The sequence below is a fragment of the Camellia sinensis genome, chromosome 9, assembly GCF_055761805.1.
Source record: "Camellia sinensis isolate YWXY chromosome 9, ASM5576180v1, whole genome shotgun sequence".
In the NCBI taxonomy this organism is placed as follows: Eukaryota; Viridiplantae; Streptophyta; class Magnoliopsida; order Ericales; family Theaceae; genus Camellia; species Camellia sinensis.
The window spans coordinates 10,435,928-10,457,807 of NC_138969.1; the positions used below are offsets into that span (position 1 = coordinate 10,435,928).

The window sequence follows — 21,880 nt, forward strand, 5'->3', positions numbered from 1 at the left end:
GCCGTGCTACGTAGCTCGAAAGGGCGTCCCCCTAATCCCCGAAACGAAAAATGACGTCGTTTAGTATTTTTGAATTTTTTTTTTTTTGGTTCAATCAGAGAAGAAGAAGCAGACGAAGGGAAGAAGGGAAGAAGAAAGGAAGAAGAAGAAGCAGAGGCAGACGGCGGCGAAGGACTGGAGGGGGCCAAATAAATCGGGTAGAGGCGGAGGCGGGGGGTGGAAGCGGAGGCGGAGGCGGAGGCAGAGGCAGGGGCTACTAGGAGCGGGGCTGCGACAACGAGCTGCGACATCCCGGCGACAAGCTCTTCCCTGCGACGGCGACAAGCTCTTCCTTGCGACGGTGACGAGCTACGACCTGCCTCTCCCTCTCCCTCTCCCTGTCTCAGAGCTGCATGAAGAAGACGAACGAAAAAAAAAAAAAAAGTCCAAAACGACGTCGTTTTGGGCATTAAGGGGATTCGGGGGGAAAGAATTCGAGCTCTGAAACATTATTCAAAAGAATGGGACTCTTTGGTTCCATTGCCAAACGATAAAGAACTTTTAATACCAAGTTAAAATAATTAAAAAGTCAACAAGTTAATTCAAAAAACCTATTTTCAAATGATAACACAATTAAGTGTGCATTGGAGATAAAAGAATGGGACTGTTTATAAGATAAAAATAATTTAATTAAATTAAAAACTAATTGTTGAGAAGTAGTGGAGAGGTGTATTTGGTTTTTACTTTCTGATTTATAACTTTCAGCTTGCTAAAAGGTTTTAAAAAAAGTGATATGATTATCATAAATAAAAAAGTTTAGGGAATAAAAAGACTTGAACCGACATGGGATGGGGTACAAATGTTCTAGAAAAGTTTTTGTTTTTGTTTTTATTTTTGTTTTTTTTAAGTAATTTTTTTTTAATGTCCACACCAAGCAAATTCCAGGAATCCTGCAGGGCCTTTATGGATGATTGACTTTGTAATTACAATTGGCTCATCCCTATTGTCTGCTGGGAAGTTTCTTTGCTGTTTCATCACTTCACTTTTCTTCTTTTTTATACTGCTAAAAACTGTCTGCTTGTTCATTCATTATTGTTTGCTTGTTTCATTCTATTCATTGTTGCGAGTTATTTAATTAATTTGTTTTTTTAACAAGGGTGAATTAATTGTGGAGAGTTTGAGATCATCATGTGGCAAGGAACTCTTTCAATCCAGTCATGTTTCCCAGAAGGAAACTCTACTCCAAACTCTGCCAGAAGCCAACCGAGCTCGGCCAGAAGCCAACCTTCAACAATGGTGACAATTGAGATGCCACCCAAGAATTTAGCATCCACAGTGGTTCCGCCACAGCCCTCCTCCCGGTCAGTTGTTTCGTTACAACTCCCTGACCGTACCAACACTGTGATTGCAGCATTTTCTAACATGGTTCCAAGTGAAGCTACATCCGGGCCTGCCTCTGCTTCTCTACTCACATCACCCCGTGGATTGCTAAGAGTCAGTAAGTATATTCTGGACACTTAGGCCTCGGTTGGCCTGCAATATTTTTGATTTTAAAGTTAAAAACTTATTAAAAAAATTAAAAAGTCCGTAACTTATATTAAAAAGTCAATTTTTTTTTTCTTCACTTTTTAAACATTTTTTCGTAAAAAGTCATTCTAAATATATATATATTTTTTTTATATATCATATTTTTGCTAAAAAAATTAAAAAATTATTAAAATAACATATTTTCAAATGAGGCGTAACTGTATCTTTTTGGTTTGTTGTGTTTTTGAAAAAAAATAATAATAAAAAGATTGAAACTCTCATTCATTTTAATATAAAAAAGGGAAAGAAAAAAAAACCTGTATTTGTTAAAACTTGTGTTCTATTTTCGAAACTCTCATCCATGTTTGAGCATTATTATTTCATTGAGTCCATGCCATGCCCCAGTAACTTGTTGGCCCCAAAACTTTTAATGGTTAAACTTAAGTTTCTGTTAATGGTGCTTATATGTCATATATTATTAACATGACAAAATGGTAAACCCAAGTTATTTAATAGCACCCCACTTAAATACGCAATGTCTTCATTATGCCTATGGCCAAGGTTCTAAATATCGGCCGGTACGTTCCGTATCGGCCGATTCGTACCGGAAAATGGGAGGGCCGCGTCGGATACTCACCGGTATACCGGTGAGATTGGATTTCACGTCTGTATCGGCCGATTCCCGACACGTATCAGCCCGATAAGCTTCTTTGGGCTATGGAGTTCACTTGATCTTCAAGCTTCTTCAAAGACGGTTTGTGTCCCTGAGTTGCAAGTTATAATTTGTGTTTATGCTCTGTTTTTGGTGAGTTGTTGATGCTCTGTTTTTTGGAACCATTGCTGTTGCTGTGGGTTTGGTCTCACCAAAAATCAGAAATATAGAGAGAGAGAGAAGAGGCAAAGAGATAGAGAAGTTCATGTATGGCTCCAAAGAAGAATTTCGGGGTGAAAGAGAGTGGAGGCCGAGAGAGTGAGAGAGATAGAGAGAGCCCCCCCTGTTTTGTTTTCTCTTTTCTTCTACACTACACCACCACTGTTTATATTAATATATATATATATATATATATATATATTTCTACTGAGCAGAAGAAGGGAAAAAAAATAAGAAAAATACATCTTCAATTCAATATGTCAAAAGTTGGATCAGTGGAAAGGTTTGTTATTGGTTTTTATTATTTATTTATTTATTTATTTATTTTGGTGCCATGTTTTTGTACTATATTTTTTTTTATTTTTTTTATTTGTGTCTTGTTTTGGTGTAGATGTTTAAGATTTAGAATTTTTTTTTTAAAGAGGTTTATTCTAATTAGATTTTTATTTTTATTTTAAATATTTTATTGTGACTAAAATAAATACATATCATTTAGTTGAAAATGATATTGCAGATAATTAAAAGTTATAATTGTGACTAAAATAAATACATATCATTTAGTTGAAAATGAGTCAAAAGTGCTCCTACATATTAAGATTTTGATTAAAATGTGACAAATTAAGGCTAAAAGAGTAAAAAAAATGCATAAAATTGAGTTTTAGAGGGATTGCTAATGATTTTTAAAATTTCACGGCCGCGACACCCGATTCCCGATACGTACCGGCCGATACTACCGATACCGAGACTCCGCGATCGATACCGTTACGTTACCCGATACCGCGATTTAGAACTATGCCTATGGCCCTTGTGGCCTAGTAACTTCTCTGGCTCGGGGATGTGAGACCTAATTCCACTCCCCTTATAATCTGAGGGGAAATGATACAGAATTTTAAAGATAGAGTTTTAATTTGAGCTTTAATGATGTGATAAAACTAGAAAAAGAAAACACATACATCACAGCATGAGTGAAAATTAGCTCATTAGAACTCTTTAAGAATTCTATATTTAGAACTCTCAATCTTTTTCCTAATCTTGGGAGTGGTTTGAGATGTTCTAAATAAGTTCACTTTTTGATTTTTTATAAAAAATATGTGAAAAAGTAGAAACAGTGAGTAGAAAAATAGAGAGGAGATATTGATAAATATTAATAAATATTAATTGATGTGACCCAAATAAATATATTATGCTAAAAAATATACTTTTTTTAGTGCATGTCAAACCCCTACTTAGGACTGGTTTGACATCACCTACAAAAGTCAGAAATTCAAAAATCATTAAAAAAAAACAAAAAAGTTTATACTTGTGGGTTCAAAGAAAAAAATAAAAATAAATAAATAGTGCAGCTCAATGCTGCAGTACAATTCCTCCACATGCAGTACGTGGCTCAATGTAAGTCACACATTCCCATAGAAAACATAAATTGAGTTGCACCGACAGACTGTTGCATGTATCAATAGGGGTAATTCAGTAATTTTGTTAGTTGATACAATATTTTATTATATATTTTTTTTAAAAAATCAAAAAATTATTCAAAATATACATATTTTTTTTCTCTTTTTTTTTAACTAAAAAATCAAAAAATACACTTATACAATGTATCCCAAACAACTCCTTAGTCTTCCCATTACAATCGTCTCCTCACTGGATCCACCGCGCTACTGTTCCATGTGTCCCCTTGTGGGTAATCACATCAAACTCCTACACTGTAAGGCTGGTCCCAAGTTTTTCGAGAGCCAAGCGAACCATTACTGCATAGGAAATGACTAAAAACTTTGCATAGGAAATGAAAAGTATTTACATTACTATAATTTACTTACATTAAAAAAAAAATGAAAAATCATTATAAGAACTTAAAAAGACAGAAATATAATACTATTATTTTATAATTTAGCAAATTCAGTTTATAAAAAAACTAAACAAATTAACTATCAACTAAATATTACTCTTCTTAGATGCAAAAGTACTAAATAAGAGAACACCCACAAAACAAAATTCACCAACAATGAAGAGAATATCTGATCCAAACAAAACGAAAACATGACAAAGTTTAAATTAAATAGAAATTAACAAAATTATCTCACAAAAATTAGATTTAAAAAATAGGGCAAATTAGATTTAGGGCACAAATCAAAATTAAGCAAGTCCTCAAATAAATAAATAAATAAGCAATGAAATCAATAATTAAAGAAAACAATACTAAATTAATAAGACATGTCCTCAACTAATGTTTTTTTTTTAAAAAAAAAAATAGTGAATTTACAAAAATAATTATGGTACATAAATAAGATGGGCAAAAAAAGAGAGAGAGAGAGATGCCCTGCCAATTGCTTCGGTTTCTCACAATTTCTATGAGAGATTCGAACACTTTGCAGCAAGGGAGAGGCGTGGTGAGGAAGTGCTAAAGTGATAGAATTTCATTATTTACAACATTCGTCCAATATTTTTTGAAAAATGATCTAATAAAAGAGCTCTAATGAGAGTGGATTCCACTGTGATGTGATATTTTGACTTTGATTTTATTTTTTTACATTTTTTTTATTCCCTACCACATCATTAGAGCTTAATTAGAACTCCAAAATTAGAGGAATGTATCATTGCTCATATTTTTTACATTCTAATTTAAAACCCCTAATTTTTTGGGGAGACAACGAGATTTGATCTCACGCCTCACGGAATCAAGATTCTGATACTTGTTAAATCACTATTTGTACCAAAAGTCTAGAATATTACTAAATGGGCACAACAATATATCAAGCTAGCAATAAGTATCATGATCACAAATCCATGACTTGATTCTTTATCCTCATATAACATTTGACAGGGACTAAAGCCACCATAAATCTTAGAATGTACGTGCCCCTGTACCAAGCGGCACTTAATGGTGATTGGGAAAAGGCCAAAGAATTTATCAGGTTGCATCCATCTGCACTATCTGCTAGGATCGCAAAGGGGCAGGAAACAGTTCTTCACATTGCAGCTGGAGCCAGACAGACCAAGTTTGTGGAAGAGTTAGTCAAATTGATGGACATGAAGGATTTGGAATTGCAAAACAAGCATGATAACACAGCGCTTTGTTTTGCTGCCGCATCAGGAAACACGAGAATTGCTGAGGTAATGGTGAAAAAGAACGTTAACTTGCCAGCTGTGAGGGGTAGTAAGGGATTGACAGCAGTCCACATGGCTGCATTGTTAGGTCACAGAGACATGGTGTTGTTTCTTTGCTCGGTGACTAGGGATGAAGATCTAACAAAAGAAGATTTCACCGGCTTACTTGTTGCTACTATTAGTTCAGATTTGTATGGTAAGATGATATTATACATGCTTGCTTATTGTTTGCAGACTAGGTGATTAACCCTCTTGTTCTGTTTGTAGATGTCGCTCTTCACATACTTGATTGTCGACCAGAATTAGCAATTGAGCAAGATTCGAATGGGGAGACAGCCCTTCATGTTTTAGCTCGAAAACGCTCGGCATTTTCTGGCAAAAGTGGGCTGGGAGTCTGGCATAGATTTATATATCCATGTTAGTTTCACTATTTCTCTGTAAATTTTTATAATTGAATAACTGATATACATCATGCTGCTTTTAGACAACTCTACAATTTCACTATTCCATATAGTTATTGTGATTAGTGACCTACTAGTGAACTGATTAGCTTAGCTTGTTAGTAAATTTGATCACCAGCCAAAACAATTAAAGTCTAGCTGTCTTTTTTCTTAAAAGGGTTCCATGTGGGACAATTGAAGGAGTTTAGCTGCTGCTGCACCAAGACCTACGGCTTCTTCTCTACTATGTGCAAGTACCAGAGTAGCAAAACCATCCACAGTTGTAACTGTCTCTCTATCTCTCTCTCTCTCTACACACACACACATATATATATATATATATATCTACCTTACATTGTTACACACACACACACAAAATAAGTTAAGGTAAACATAATCTTCTATTGGAAAATAATATTTTGGAAACATAATCTTCTATTAACCAAATGTTGTGATTGGAATTGCAGCGAACCGCTTCTTCAGTAGACTACTTCAGCACGCAGAAGAAGTTTTTGGTATGCCACGCATTTTATATCTTTTACCTACATTTTCAACAATCTATAGAGTGATTTACTTTTCCTCTGATGTTAGGTTTCAAGGTAGTTCATGACAAAAAACTACTAGACATGCAATCTCTAGAGTTGGTGAAACGTCTCTGGGGACAAATATTGTTATTGGATGATGCACAGATTGGAAACATACTTAAAAGCCCTTCGCGACCATTATTCGTTGCTGCTGAGTTAGGAAATTTTGAGTTTGTATTTGAGCTCCTTCATTCTTACCCTGATCTAATTTGGAAGGTTGATGAGCAAAGTCGGAGCATTTTTCACATTGCTGTCATGCATCGCCAAGAAAAGATCTTCACCCTTATTTATGACATTGGAGCTCACAAAGATTTGATTACTGCTTATAAAGATTCAAACAATACCAACATGTTACACTTGGCTGGAAAATTGGCTCCATTCAATCGACTTAACATCGTCTCTGGTGCTGCACTTCAAATGCAACGGGAACTCTTGTGGTTTAAGGTAATTCTAAAGTTGTGTTCAATTCAACATTATATTTTGAATATATTGTATTTGATAGTAATGATAGTAAGGCGATTATGAAAAAAATTTAAAATATGAAAATTCACCAAGGGCAATTGTAAAATTTTTATGTGTTTATATTGTTTTATAAAAAATTAATATGAATGTGCTAAAATTTTCTTCAATTTGTGATTTGAAAGATTTAAATTATCTTTGTCAAATTATTGGAATTAAATTATAGATATTGACTTTGGTGGGAAAAAAAATCCTTATAGTATTCTTTGTACTTACTCATTGCCCCCAGTGAAAAGAAATAAATTATGGACCCCTCGCTAGTTTTGCTAGTTTAAACTTTTAGATGTGATCATTGCTAACTATTTAATTACCACCTTATTTAAGACTCATACATTTAATTGTGTAATGATTAAATTCTTTTCAATTTCAAAAGGAGGTGGAGAAGAATGTACGACCATCATACAAAGAGATGAGAGACATGGAAGGTCAAACACCCCAAATGTTGTTTACCAAGGAGCACATGGGACTAGTGAAAGCCGGGGAAAGGTGGATGAAAGGCACTGCCTCATCATCCATGCTTGTCGCAGCACTTATCACCACAGTAATGTTTGCTGCTATTTTCACTGTCCCAGGAGGCAATAACAACAACGGCATCCCAAATTTTCTTCAAGCCAAGACATTCATGCTTTTCGCCATATCAGATGCATTTGCCTTGTTCTCTTCAGTCACCGCTATACTAATGTTCTTGTCCATCCTCACTTCTCGCTATGCAGAAGAAGATTTCCTCGAGTCCTTACCAAAGAGATTGATCATCGGTCTTACAACTCTCTTCTTCTCTATAGCATCCATGCTTGTAGCTTTTAGCGCAACATTTTTCATTGTACTTGGCCATCAACTAGCTTGGGTTGTCATTCCCGTGGCGCTAACTGCTTGCATACCGGTAACATTATTTGCATTTTTGCAGTTCCCTCTGTTGGCCGATATGGTTAGTTCTACTTATGGGTCTGGAATTTTTGCTCGTCGTAACAGAGATACTCTTTATTAGAGTTCAAGAATGGATTATTAGTTTGAATGTATAAGAATAGTTTGTAGGATGTACTAAAATATGTTGTTATTTTTTCATTATATATAGCAGTTACAATAGTATTTGTTCATTTTATCAATAAATGTGACAAGGCTATTCTTTTAAGATGTCATTTTCAATTTCATATGATTTGATTTATACTTCAATTTTTAAAAAGCTTACTTGAGCCTTGCAACTTGTATTTTTATGAAAATCAAACGAAATTTCGCTCTTAGTTGTCTAACTTTCTTTCTGCAAATATATATTAATATATTGAAAAATGTTATATCAACTAATAAATCTTATAAACTTTTCTTATAAATTTTCACTTCATTTCATTTAAAAAAAGTATATTTTCAAAAACAATATTTGAGTTTCAATTTGTATTTTTGGTTTTTTGTGAATTGTTTATATATTTTTTTTACTTTTCAGATCCACTTAAAAATATAAAATTTGTGAAAATATTTAAAAAAACAATAATTAGAAAAAAAAGTACATTTTTATTTTTGTATTTATTGAATTCTTTTTAAATTTGCTTACAATTTTTTTTTTATTTTTATTTTTATGTTTTAAGTACATTTAGATGAGAAATTAGTCTAAGGTCTGTCTCTTATTTTTAGTAATGGAAGAGGTTCATAATATTAACTCTCTCAAATCAAATCTTATTTCACTCAGTCTCTCTCTCTCAAGGTTTGTTTGGGATGTGGGTTGACTTTTTGATTACTTTAGTTTGGGGCTAAAAAAATTTCGTTTGGGATAAAATTTTTAATTTTTTATAATTTTATGAGAGAAAAAATAAAATAATTATGATTTAGATGTGATATTTTATTTTATTATGTTAAAAAATTTATTTTATTTTTTTATAACTATTTTAATTCAAAAAAAAAATCCCATTTTGTGATCAAGTCTTCCAAACCCAATAATAATCTCATGATTCCACAACCCCACACCCCAGAAAAGCACACAAAAGTTTATAAGAAACGACAAAAACAGAACATTATTTGAATTATTATATGCTTTCTCTGTCCCCTCCAAAGCTCCGATAAAGCTATACGATTCTCAGATCTATATAGCCAAGGAAAATGCTTCAGGGCCCGAAATGTCTGGCTCGAATGTGGCTCGAAATTTTCTTTTTTTTTTTTTTTTTTTTCTGCCATTTTCGACCTGCAGAGAGGGAGAAAGAGAGAGAGGGAGAAAGAGAGAGGAGAGGAGAGAGGGAAAGAGAGGGAGAGAAGAGAGAAGAGGGAATGGAGGCGCACACACAGAGAGGCCCGTGCATTCCGGCCGATCGGCCGATCGTCGCAGCTCGGGCGATCGTCGCAGCCCGGCGGATCGTCGCAGCCCGGCGGATCGTCGCAGCTCGTCCGGCTGCCTCCGCCCGGCCGCCGTCGCCTCCCCTCTGCCTTCTTCTCTTCTTCTTTCTTCTTCTCTTCTTCTTTCTTTCTTCTTCTTCTGTCTTCGTCTTCCTCTGCTTCTGATTTCTGATCCAAAACAGACAAAAAAAAAAAAAAAAAAAATTACAACGCCAAAACGACGTCGTTTCGTAGATTTGGGGCATTCGGGGCAACCTTTTTCGGGCTCCCAATCACTACTCATATAGCCAATATGCTCGCTTTTATCAACAATGATAGTCAGTGTCCCTAAAAAAAGAACAAGTCTAAACCAACACTTAGGGTTTGCTTGGGGTGTCTTAAATAAGTACATTTTTTGTCTTTTTAAATTAAAAAGTTGAGAAAAAAAATATTGATGTTTGAATTAACTTTTTGACTTTTTATGAAAAAATGTGTAATAAAAAATTGTAAAAATTGATTTGTAGAGGAAAATTAAGATTGGGAGTTGTGCAGCCGTAATTATTGACTTTTGATGAGTAATGTTAATTTTTTAACTTTTTAAGTAACTTTTTGACTTTTTAATTTTTTTTAAATATCCCAAACTTGGCCTTAAAACCAATTTTATAGAAAAAAAATCAATAGGCAAAGGCTTTTTTGTTCTTGATTTGCACAATCACTGTAGTCCCTCTGCAATAAAAGACAACCCTTAAAAGCAATCAATTTGATTTGAACTTTTGTATTACCAATAGACCCCAAAGTGTAGAGAGAAATTGCACTGAATATTTCAAATACGGTTAATGGAAACTTCGGATGGTCTTTGAAGTTTATGATTAGTTGGCTATTATGTGAATTGTTGATAAATTTTGATAGGTATAAATTTTAGAGTAGAATTAGATAAGCTAAGACAGAGATTTTCTTCACAGAGAAATTTATGAAGAAAGTCAAAGAAATTCTTTATGAACAAAGTCAGAAAAATTTTAATTTTCTTTAAATAAAGCCAGAGAAATTTGTGAATAAAGTCAGAGAAATTTTAATTTTCTCTGATTTGAATTCAGAAAAATTTCAATTTTCTCTAGTTTGAATCTAAAGTAATTCTCTACACGTAATGTGGCAAATTTCTCTGGTTTGGAGAGAATTTCTCTCGGAAGTCCAGAGAAATTTTTGGTTTCAGAGAAATTTTCTGGATCGAATTTTCTCTAGATCGATTTGAGAGACCTTAGACATTATGAAAATATTGAATGTCCTTTATACTATAAAATCTTAATAGCAGAGACTAAAAAAAAAAAAAAATCCCCTACTTAGATTAGGTATATTTAAAAAATAATTTTTTAACTAAAATATAATTTTTTATGTTAAAAATAACAAAATACAAAAAGAAAAAATGTCGTAATCTGTTTGATTTGAATTTTTAAAAATATTTTTTTGAGTATTCAATTTATTTATGTTTTTGTTCGTAGTGAAATTTTTAAATATTTTAATTAATTTTAATTATTATATTTTTTAGATCTACTCAATCTAAATATACTTAAAAATTAAAATATTGTGAAGAAATAAATACAAAAAAAATAAGAAAATGTATTGAATTTTTGTATGTATTGGTTTTATCTCATGTTCATATGTCAATGTGAGAGAACTTGTGCGGCCCGTAAGGTGTTTATTTTATAAGATTCTTAATGTATCATTCACGAGAAAAATAGTTCAACCTAATAATCGCAATATTTTTATTTTATCGTATTTGTCTCTAAAAAAATAAATAGTATATTTTCAATAATCGTAACGTTTTTACTTTATTATATTTGTTTCCAAAAAAATATATGGCAAATATATTTTAAAAATAGACCATCTAATTGTTAGCGGTGGTGCTACATGCACTAATTAATATACTAACTAGTGTACCAACACTAGTTATGACATTATTATTGACCCCACTCATTAATCACATTACAAATACCAAAAACCTCTTAAATTATGTGGGTGTTTGGGGAGTGGTTTTTTTTGACTTTTTGGCTTTTTGATTATTTTAGTAAGTTATTTTAGTTTTTGTGTTTGGGCAGTTGGGTTAAATTTTTGAGTTGATTGTTGTATTAAAAAATATGTTTGAAATGATGTTTAAGATTAAAATGACAAATTTGTCCATAATCTTATTTTTTCCAAAATTAATCTATAGGGGTCAAATGGTCATTTAACTATCTAAAGCCTACACTGTGTTGGCGACAGTGTAGGCTGTCTATTGCTGGCAACTGCTGCTTTTCATATATATATATATTTTATTTTTTACTTTTTGAAATCAATGGGTTAGGTGAGGCTAAAAGGATTTTTTGCTATTTGAGGCTAAAATAGCCTGTCTCAATGGTTCCCAAACACCGCATATGTCACATCATTAATTGGTACACTAGTTAGTACACTAATTAGTACATATAACATTATTCAATTTCTAGATACAAATACGATAAAATAAAAATGTTATAATTATGGAATTGACCTAATCTTTTTCATGAATGATATACATTGAGAGATTTATAAAATAAAAAAATTATATCATCAAAACGGAATTCATAATGAGTTCTATGGGTCTCTTAAATTCTTTTATGTTAAGATAGGAAGATGACATAAACTCAACTTTTTTTTATATTTAGTGAATTTTTTAATTTTTTTTTTAGTCTACAATTTTTATACGTAAATCTAAAAAATAAAATAAATTAATTAAAAAATTAATTTTGTAAAATTCAAAGCAAACAGAATCAAACAAACAGTGGGGGTGTTTGGGAAGAAAAAAAATAGCCTAATTTAGGCTAAAAATCACAAAAAGACAAAATAGGCTAAAATAGCTAATAAGACAAAATATCACATCAAACCCATAATCATTTTACTTTTTCTCTAACAAACATCACGTCCAACCACAAAAAAATTCAATCATCTTCCCAAACACAAAAATTTTAGCCAACTAAAATAGCCAAAAACTAAAATAGCCTACTAAAATAGCCACTTCCCAAACGAGGCCATTGTGAACATTCGAAAGCTCCACTCGTTTTTCAACACAAAGTGAGAAGAGTTTGAGTTTGAGTCGTTCTCTGCTGGCCAACTAGGGCTAGAAATTACGCGGAGATATCGTTCCCCCCTTCCAAAACCAACAATGGATTCCCAGAAGTCTTTGCTCCCTCCTTTCGGCCTTGTAATTTCTGTGCATTTCACTCCTCACTCACTCTTTTTTGTCATCGACTCAAATTCACGACTCTGCTTCCAACAACCAAACCAATCATACATTTCTTTCTTTATATATATATACATATATATATATATATATGTATATAGATTCTGTTGTTGTATTTTCTATTTCAAACTCTGCAACTAGAGAACTAACTTGAATTTTGTTTTCTCTGCCTCAGCCTCTGGGTCTGTGTTCTGTACAATTCCCCCAAACTGCACAGTCTTCGATCTGCTGGGTCTCTCCCCAGGTATTTATTACCATTTATTTTTCAATTCTTTCATTGGGTTCTTTCTCTTTTGATGGGATTTAAATTGTGTTGTGCTGTGCATCTACTTTGAGATATCCATCTAGCGTTGGGTTTCAAGTTTAAATCTGAACTTGGACAGAACTTGATAGGCCTGTGTATCCCGCCCCCCCCCCCCCCCCAAAACACGGTTCCGTTTTGATGGTCCGAATGAAAAAATTATGTTGATCTAATATTCGTAATGTTTTTATTTTTTTCTCGCTCTAATAAATTATAAATATGCTTTTAAAAATAGGTAATTAAATTTTTTGGAGATAAATATAATAAACTAAAAAGACTATGATTATCGGATTGTCCTAGTTTTTTTCAATGGATGATAGACACGATGTGCTTTACAAAATGAACTATTTGGATTATGAAAACTGGAATTGTGGTGGGCCCTACAAGCCTCTTAAGCTTTGAAGTTTAGATTTGAAATTGAGAGAAGCCTGCGCATGAATGTATGTATGTATATTAACTGTTTGGTAGCCAAGAAAGTTGAGGGGATGACATGGTTCAGCATTGAATTTGTATGGAACGAGTGTGTAGTGTAAATTTCGTAACTTGCCAGTTTTACAACTGTTGGAAAAATTGGTTTTATAAGGCTTATTTTGGGCCAATTTTGAACCCAAAATTGAGTGGGCCCCAAACGTCTTTTGGGTTGAGTCCGAAGAGGTAAAGTGTTCCTTGCCGCATGGCAAGTCACACGGTGAAGACGGTTCATCAAAGTCATTTATGAGTGAATGGGAACTTGGGGTCGTTTTCGGGTTCGTGGAATTGGACATTTAAAGATTTAAATGTGGGTTTCATTGTAAATTTAGTCTTACATTGAAACTTGAAGAAAACTTATGTGTATATATAAGTTTTAGGTGACAACACTTGGGTTGGGCCCCAAGGGGCACCCCAAGTTTGTAGAAGGGGGGAGTTATGGACAAAATGAACCTTAGCTCAAACCACCACACACGCACGCCGCCGTCCGTCCGACCGGCCGAGCCGTGCCTAGTGTGGGTCGGGTCAGTTCTTATATTAATTTTTTAGACAAAATTTATTTGAATTTTTTTCCTAAAAATTATTGTGGAAAATTAATTCAAATTTGAATTCAAAATATCCGTCCAAATTGTACCCGATTTTTAGTCCATTTTCCAGCAGTTCAACAGATTCAAACTGTTTACAAATTACCTGAACAGATCCAAACTGCTAGGCAGTTATCAATCTGAAACTGCCAGCAGTTACAGATTGAAATTGCCACTGAATCTGTTTGAATTTCAAAACTGAATCTGTCTAGTTTTTTGCACCTATTCATGTTTAAAATCAGACCTGTTCATGTCTGTTTTTGTGCCTATAAATATCTGCCATTTCCAACAGTCTGGGGATTAAAAAAACAGTCTGAAAAATACACTTTTGTTTTCTAGACTTTTATCTCTGTTTGTATGTTCTTCATATCATTTTAGGAAAAAATTAAAGAGAGTATAGAATACAAGGTTCTAGTTCGCCGGTCAAATTTGTTTGGGATGCCACTACAAATTTGTAAAGATCATTGTATCCTGGGAGATAGACGCCATTAGTCCGTAAGCACCGTAGCGGGGCGAATTTGTCTTAAGGACAGAGTGTCACACACTCGACTTAGTCTTTTAAATATTCATTCGGTTCAATAAAATAAATTCGGTACGTTATTTATTTTATTTGTTTGATTTTGTTTTAATTTATTTATTGTACACAGAAGATTATTCCAACAATCTTAAGACAGATTCAAATTATTCTGTTTACAAAATTTTTCGTTTGTTTCTTGTTCTCTTTCTTCTTCTTACAGAAATTATTTTCTGTGATTTACAAAATAATATTCTGGTTGGAAAACAAATAGTAGTAATATACTGTTTGACAGATAGTAGTAATATACTGTCTCTTTGCTTTGACAACTAGTAGTAATATACTGGTGTTATTAACAATTCAGAATATTTATTTGTGGAATTTTGTCAGAAATTAATTTTGGTTTTCAGAAATTATTTCTGAGTATTCATCAATTAAAATTCTATTTTCAGTATTTTAATTTGATTAATTTGATTAAATAAATTTTTTATTTTCAAATTAATTGGAAATAAAAGTTACATTTTCTGTTTCTTTTATTTTTTACAGAAATTTAATTTTCTGTGTGGAATTAATTTGTTTAAATATAATTTTATTTTCTTTTCAAATTAATTGGAAATAAAAGTCACAATTCTTGTTTCTTTTATTTTTACAGAATTTAATTATGTGGTTTTGGTTTAAATTTTCTATGTAGTACAAAATTCTAATTCTAATTGTGTTTTATAATTTAGAATTCATGGCTATTGAAATTGGTCAAACTAATGTTCAAACCGGTACTGGTATGGTGATTGCCATTGCGTCTACCTCTTCTTATGTTGGGACTGTACCAGTGAATCATGGTAAAAAGCCAGAGAAGTTCTTAGGAACTGATTTTTGCAAAGGCAAAAGAAGATCAAGTAAGAAGGTTGCTAAAGCCAAAATGGCCAAAATGGATAAAATTTTCAATGGTGTAGATGTCATAAATCTTTCTGCAGTTGTTTTCAAGGCAAACCTTGTCGGAAATCCTAAAGAGTGGTGGATGGACACTGGTGCTACTTGCCACATCTGTGCCGACAAAAAGATGTTCACATGTTATTCAGTGGTGGACAATGGTGAACAACTTTTTATGGGCAACTTTTCGACTTCTAAAAGCTGAAGGACAAGGAAAGATTATTGTGAAGATGACATCTGGAAAGGAACTCACTCTCAACAATGTGCTGTATGTACCGAACATTTGCAAGAATCTTGTTTCTGGATCTTTGTTAAGTAAAAATGGGTTTAGGCTAGTTTTTGAAAGTGACAAATTTGTACTTACCAAAAACGGTATATAGGGAAATGTTACATGTCTGATATCCTTTTCAAAATGAATGTAATGTTTGTTGTACCCTCTAGTATTAATAAAGATACATCTTCTTCTTACTTACTTGAGTCTTCAAATTTATGGCTTAGTAAACTTGGACGTGTTAATTATGGATCTTTGCGTAGATTAATGAATATGGAATGTTTACATAAATTTGATATTGATTCAAATCATAAATGTGAAATTTGCGTTGTGGCAAAATTATCCAAAACTTCTTTTCATTCAATTGAAAGAAGTTCGAAACCACTTGAATTAATTCATAGTGACATTTGTGATTTTAAATCAATTCAAACAAGAGGTGAGAAAAAGTATTTTATTACTTTTATAGATGACTATACTAGATATAGTTATGCTTATTTAATTCGAAACCAAGGATGAAGCTTTGGAAACTTTCATTCAATATAAGAATTAAGTTGAAAATTAATTTAGTAAGGAAATCAAGAAACTTAGAAGTGATAGAGGTAGTGAATATGAATCACCTTTTGGTGAATTTTGTAAAGAATATGGGATAATTCATCAAACCACCGCTCCTTACTCACCTCAGCAAAATGGAATTGCTGAAAGAAAAGATAGGACTTTAAAAGAAATGATGAATACTATGTTAATAAATTTTGGATTACCTCAGAACTTGTGGGGGGAAGCAATACTTTCTGCTAATTATATACTTAATAAAGTATCCTGAAAGAAAGTGAATCAAACACCTTATGAATTGTGACATAGAAGAGTATCATCATACAAATACTTAAAAGTGTGGGGGTGTTTGGCTAAAGTGGCTATTCCTAATCCTAAAAAGACTAAGATAGGTCCTAAAACAGTTGATTGCATTTTCATTGGTTATGCCAAGAATAGTAGTACATATCAGTTTTTGATTTATAAATCAGAACATACCGAAATGCATGTAAATACTGTTATTGAGTCTCGGAATGTATCATTCTTTGAACATGTATTTCCAAATAAGACTGGATAAGAGACTAGTACTAATAAAAGATCTTTTAATGCTATTACTAGTAATGATCAAGAACAAGATCAAGAGCAAAAGATAGATCAAAATGGGGAAGAGAAACTTAGGCGTAGTAAACGTGCTAGAACCTCAAAATCTTTTGGTCTAGATTTTCTAACATATTTGTTAGAAAATAAGCCTTTAACTTTTAAAGAGGCTATGTCCAGTCTTGAAGCTCTTTTATGGAAAGAAGGTGTCAATAGTGAAGTTGAATCTATCTTGCAAAATCACACTTGGGAATTGGTGGATTTGCAACCAGGTTGTAAACCTCTTGGATATAAGTGAATTTTCAAAAGAAAAATGAAAGCGGATGGATCAATTGACAAATACAAGGCAAGACTTGTGGTCAAAGGCTTTAAACAAAAAGAAGGTCTTGATTATTTTGACACATACTCACCGGTTACTAGAATAACATCCATTAGAATACTAATTACCATTGCATCTCCATACAATCTAGAAATTTGTCAAATAGATGTGAAAATCACTTTCTTAAATGGTGAGTTAAACAAATAAATTTACATGGAACAACCATAAGGTTTTTCTGTTCCAGGAAAAGAAAAGAAAGTGTGTAAATTGGTTAAATCATTATATGGTTTAAAACAAGTGCCAAATTAATGGCATGAGAAATTTAACAAGGCAATAATGTCAAATAAATTTAAAATTAATGAGTGTGACAAATGTATTTATATTAAAAACACAGACAAATGTTATGTCATTATATGCCTTTACGTGGATGATATGCTCATCATAGGTAGTAATAATGATATGATTAAAACTACCAAGAAAATATTGAATAAACATTTTGATGTAAAGGACATGGGCATTGCTGATGTAATTCTTGGTATGAAAATTACCAAAACATTAGAAGGATATGTTTTGTCACAATCTCATTACATTGAGAAAATACTTGACAAATTCAGCAAAGATAATGATCATTTTGGTAGAACACCTATGAATGTTAATTTGTTTCTTTCTAAGAATGTACAGGAAATTATTTCTCAATTAGAGTATGCCCAAATTATTGGAAGTCTAATGTACTTGATGAACTACACTCGCCCGGATATAGGTTATGAAGTAAGTAAATTAAGTAGATATACGAGTAATCCGGGAGTAGAACACTGGAAAGAAATTATAAGTGTTCTAAGATATCTCCGATTTACTCGTAACATTGAGCTGAATTACACTAGATATCCAGCAGTACTTGAAGGTTACTGTGATGAAACTGGATATCGGATACTAAAGACTCAAAATCCACTAGTGGGTATGTCTTTACTCTTAGTAGGGCGGCTGTATCTTGGAAATCTTCCAAACAGACTTGCATTGCTAGGTCTACTATGGAATCAGAATTCATAACTTTAGATAAAGCTGGGGAAGAAGCAGAATGGCTTTGCCACTTCCTTGAAGATATTCCAATGTGGCCAAAACCGGTGCCTATTATATGCATACATTGCGATAGTCAATCAGCAATTGGTAAAGCACAGAGTCATTTGTATAACGGTAAGTCACGACACATTCGTCGTCGACATAACACCGTGAGACAACTACTCTCTAATGGAATTATTTCCATTGAATATGTGAAGTCTAAAGACAACATAACGGATCCACTAACCAAAGGGTTAGCAAGAGAGTTAGTTGAGAATTCATTGAGTGGAATGAGATTTAAGCCTATTAAACAAGAGTTACCACAACGGCAACCCAACCTAGTTGACTGGAGATCCCAAAATCTAGGTTCAAAGGGACAATCGAGTTGTGTATGACTCAGAAGGATCACTGGGGAGTCAAACTCCTACCCATTTCTATGATGAAATAGTGATGTCTGCAGCGTTTTAGATTAAGTAATACTTTTAATGATTCTTATATCTAGGTATACCTAGTGGAGTATGGCATGATACTCTTCATGAGAATCACCTATATGAGTGTGAACTGGGCCAGTTCTATGAGATTTGTGAAGGGCTACAATTCTCTAGAGCACTCTTGAAAGGCCAGGTTATTCAGGGCCAAAATGATCACAATAGTGAGAACTAAACTATGTCTGGGGATATACTGTGTGAGTTTTATTGTGTTAGTTTACACAAACGGCTGAACACTTCAAGACATCATGTTCACTGGTTAGCTAGTTAATCCGATAGTGTCTCACAAGGGAAGGTTCAAAGCCAAAAGTTACCTATCCTTTACAGAATATTTTCAATTTCTGTACTCTCTGTAATTAGATCATGTTTTTGCATTTTCTCTCCGTCAAATTCCATTCATGTGGGGGATTGTTGGAAAATTTGGTTTTATAAGGCTTATTTTGGGCCAACTTTGAGCCCAAAGTTGAGTAGGCCCCAAACGTCTTTTGGGGTGGGTCCGAAGAAGTGACGTGTTCCTTACCACATGGCAAGTCACACGGTAAAGTCGATTCGTCAAAACCATTTATGAGTGAATGGGAAGTTGACATCGTTTTCGGGTTCGGAAAATTGGACATTTAAAGATTTAAATGTAGCTTGCATTGTAAATCTAGTCCCAGATTGAAATTTGAAGAGAACTTATGTGTGTATATAAGTTCTAGGTGACAACACTTGCGTTGGGCCCCAAGGGGCACCTCAAGTTTGTAGAAGGGAGGAGTTATGGATAAAATGAACCTTAGCCCAAACCACCACACACACACGCGCGCTGCTGCCGCCGCCGTTCGATTGGTCGAGCCATGCCGGGTGCGGGTGTGGATTGTGGGTCGGATCAGTTCTTATATTAAATTTTGGGAAAAAAATCATTTGAATTTTTTTCCTAAAAATTATTGTGGGAAATTGATTCAAATTTGAATTCAAAATTTCTGTCCAAACTGTACCTGATTTTTAGTCCATTTTCTAGCAGTTCAACAGATTCAAACTGTTTACAGATTACCCGAACAGATCCAAACTGCTAGGCAGTTATCTGTTCTAAACTGCCAGCAGTTACAGATTGAAACTGCCAGCAGTTACAGATTGAAACTGCCACTGAATCTGTTTGAATTTCAAAACTGAATCTGTCCAGTTTTTTGCACTTGTTCATGTTCAAAATCAGACCTGTTCAGGTCTGTTTTTGTGCCTATAAATATCTGTCATTTCCAGCACTCTTGGGATTGAAAAAACAGTCTGAAAAATACACTTTTGTTGTGCAGAATTTTATCTTTGTTTGTATATTCTTCATATCATTTTAGGAAAAAATTAAAGAGAGTATAGAACACAACGTTCTGGTTTGCCAGACAAATTTGTTTGGAGTGCTACTACTAATTTGTGAAGATCATTGTATCCTGGGAGATAGATGTCATTAGTCCGTAAGCATCGTAGCGAGGTGAATCTGTCTTAAGGATAGAGTGTCACATACTCGACTTGATCTTTAAAATATTTATTTGGTTCAATAAAATAAATTTGGTACGTTATTTATTTTATTTGTTGTATATAGAAGATTGTTCCAACAACAACAGAAAACATAACCATGTTCTGTTTTGTTTTGTATTTTTTCAAAAAATTCCATTATGTTTGATTTCGTTTTCAGAATTTGTTTCCTAAAATTCTTTCAGGAACTATTTTTTGCACCAAAAAAATAAAATAAAATAAATAAATAAAATAAAAAAGGAAAAAAATATGAATTGATGAGTGCAATGTGAAATGACTTTGGTGACGAATTTTGTGTAAAGATTTTGTATGAATAGTATTTTCCAACAATTATATGTAGGTCCAATGGAACCATGTAGTGAATAGGAATAAAAAACAACTATATGACGTAAGCTATATTTCCGTAAGACGAACAAGCATTCGAATTGAGAAGGTCCCATGTTCGAATGAAAGATGTCCACGTTCAAATTGACCCTATGGGCTTACCACAGGCTTATTTTGATGATACATTTGTTTATCTTTTGGACTCTTGTGTGCCATCAATGAAATAAATCAGATTGATTCAATAATAGTAGGCACTAACAGTTGACCTATGCAATGGGCGTAATATTTTAAAAAAAATATATATATATATTTGATGGTATAACGTGCATTGTAAAAGAATAATTTTAATTTTAATTTAAAATTAAAATTAAAATTAAAATTAAAATATGATTTTCATTATTTATTTTGATAATATTGACACTATCGTTCTATAAAATTATTACTGGAATATTTATATATTAATTTTAGTTAAATTGTTTGTGTATTTTGATAATTTTAGTTCTATTGTATTGAAAAAGTATATTTATCATATAATAATTTTGTATTATATATATTAAATTATAAATAGTAAAATAAATATTCATTTTGATATTAAAAATAATAGTTAAATTAGAAGAAGAATTAGTAACATAAAATTAAAAGTAATTCTAACTATTTATTTTTCTTTTATATTCATTTAGAAAATAAAAATATGTAGAAATAGAAATTATATAAAATTTATTAAAAAAATTAAATATAAATATGTTGTAGTTGGATTATGATTTTATTTAATATATATATATATATATATATATTAAATTATAAGATTGTAAAATAAACACTCTTAATTAAATTAAAATATTAACTATATAAGAGAAATTCAACAACGACTAACCAAGAAAGAATCACATAACAATATCTAAACCTAAAAAGAAAAAATAATGAAAATATTCAAATGATAAATACAACTTAGTGCGTGAAGTGATTAATCACCTGTAATATAATATCAAAACATAAAAGAATTTACTGTTCAACAATTGAAAAAGTAACTCAAGCATTAAATCTAAACTTTAGAGGTTCCTCGAGAGTATCATTGTTGTGTAGTTTTTTTTTTTTTTTTTTTCTGTGAGTTGTGATTATATAAAATAATGTAGGGAATGAAGTATAATTTCATATATATAATCACTATAAAATTTAAATGACAAATTCATAATGTAAAATAATATAGAATTGGTATTGGATATAGAATAATGAATGGGAAAATAAGAAGAAAAAAAAAGCAATTTAGCATTAAAAAAATATATCCTAATAATACAATTGAAAGAATTAAGAAGAAAAACATGAAACCCAAAATTGATATTGGGTTTGTGGATTGTTTCAATTTATCAAAATATATGGAAAAAATATATTTGTCAAATAAATTTTATATAAAATAGGTAAAGTCTATGAAG

At 32.4% G+C, this 21,880-nt stretch overlaps 1 protein-coding gene and 1 long non-coding RNA gene across 5 annotated transcripts; both read left to right on the forward strand.

The window, feature by feature from the left end:
* Nucleotides 1-966: 966 nt before the first annotated feature.
* LOC114284955 (uncharacterized) lies at nucleotides 967-8,154 on the forward strand. 4 transcript variants are annotated; one of them, XM_082886111.1, is made up of 7 exons: nucleotides 967-1,477; nucleotides 5,199-5,678; nucleotides 5,750-5,899; nucleotides 6,101-6,205; nucleotides 6,390-6,437; nucleotides 6,514-6,950; nucleotides 7,399-8,154. In XM_082886111.1, the coding sequence occupies exons 1-7, from the start codon at nucleotides 1,168-1,170 to the stop codon at nucleotides 8,008-8,010; spliced, it is 2,142 nt and encodes a 713-aa protein (XP_082742237.1). In that variant the 5' UTR covers nucleotides 967-1,167; the 3' UTR covers nucleotides 8,011-8,154. The 4 variants fall into 4 exon arrangements, with proteins under 4 accessions (XP_082742237.1, XP_082742235.1, XP_082742236.1 ...); XM_082886109.1 differs by having other exon boundaries at nucleotides 1,023-1,477; nucleotides 6,101-6,211; XM_082886110.1 differs by having other exon boundaries at nucleotides 1,023-1,477; nucleotides 6,101-6,202.
* Nucleotides 8,155-12,360: 4,206 nt separating this feature from the next.
* LOC145798481 (uncharacterized) lies at nucleotides 12,361-15,832 on the forward strand. Its single transcript, XR_014339371.1, has 3 exons — nucleotides 12,361-12,531; nucleotides 12,746-12,814; nucleotides 15,166-15,832. It is a non-coding gene; the product is annotated as an uncharacterized LOC145798481 (long non-coding RNA).
* Nucleotides 15,833-21,880: the final 6,048 nt, after the last annotated feature.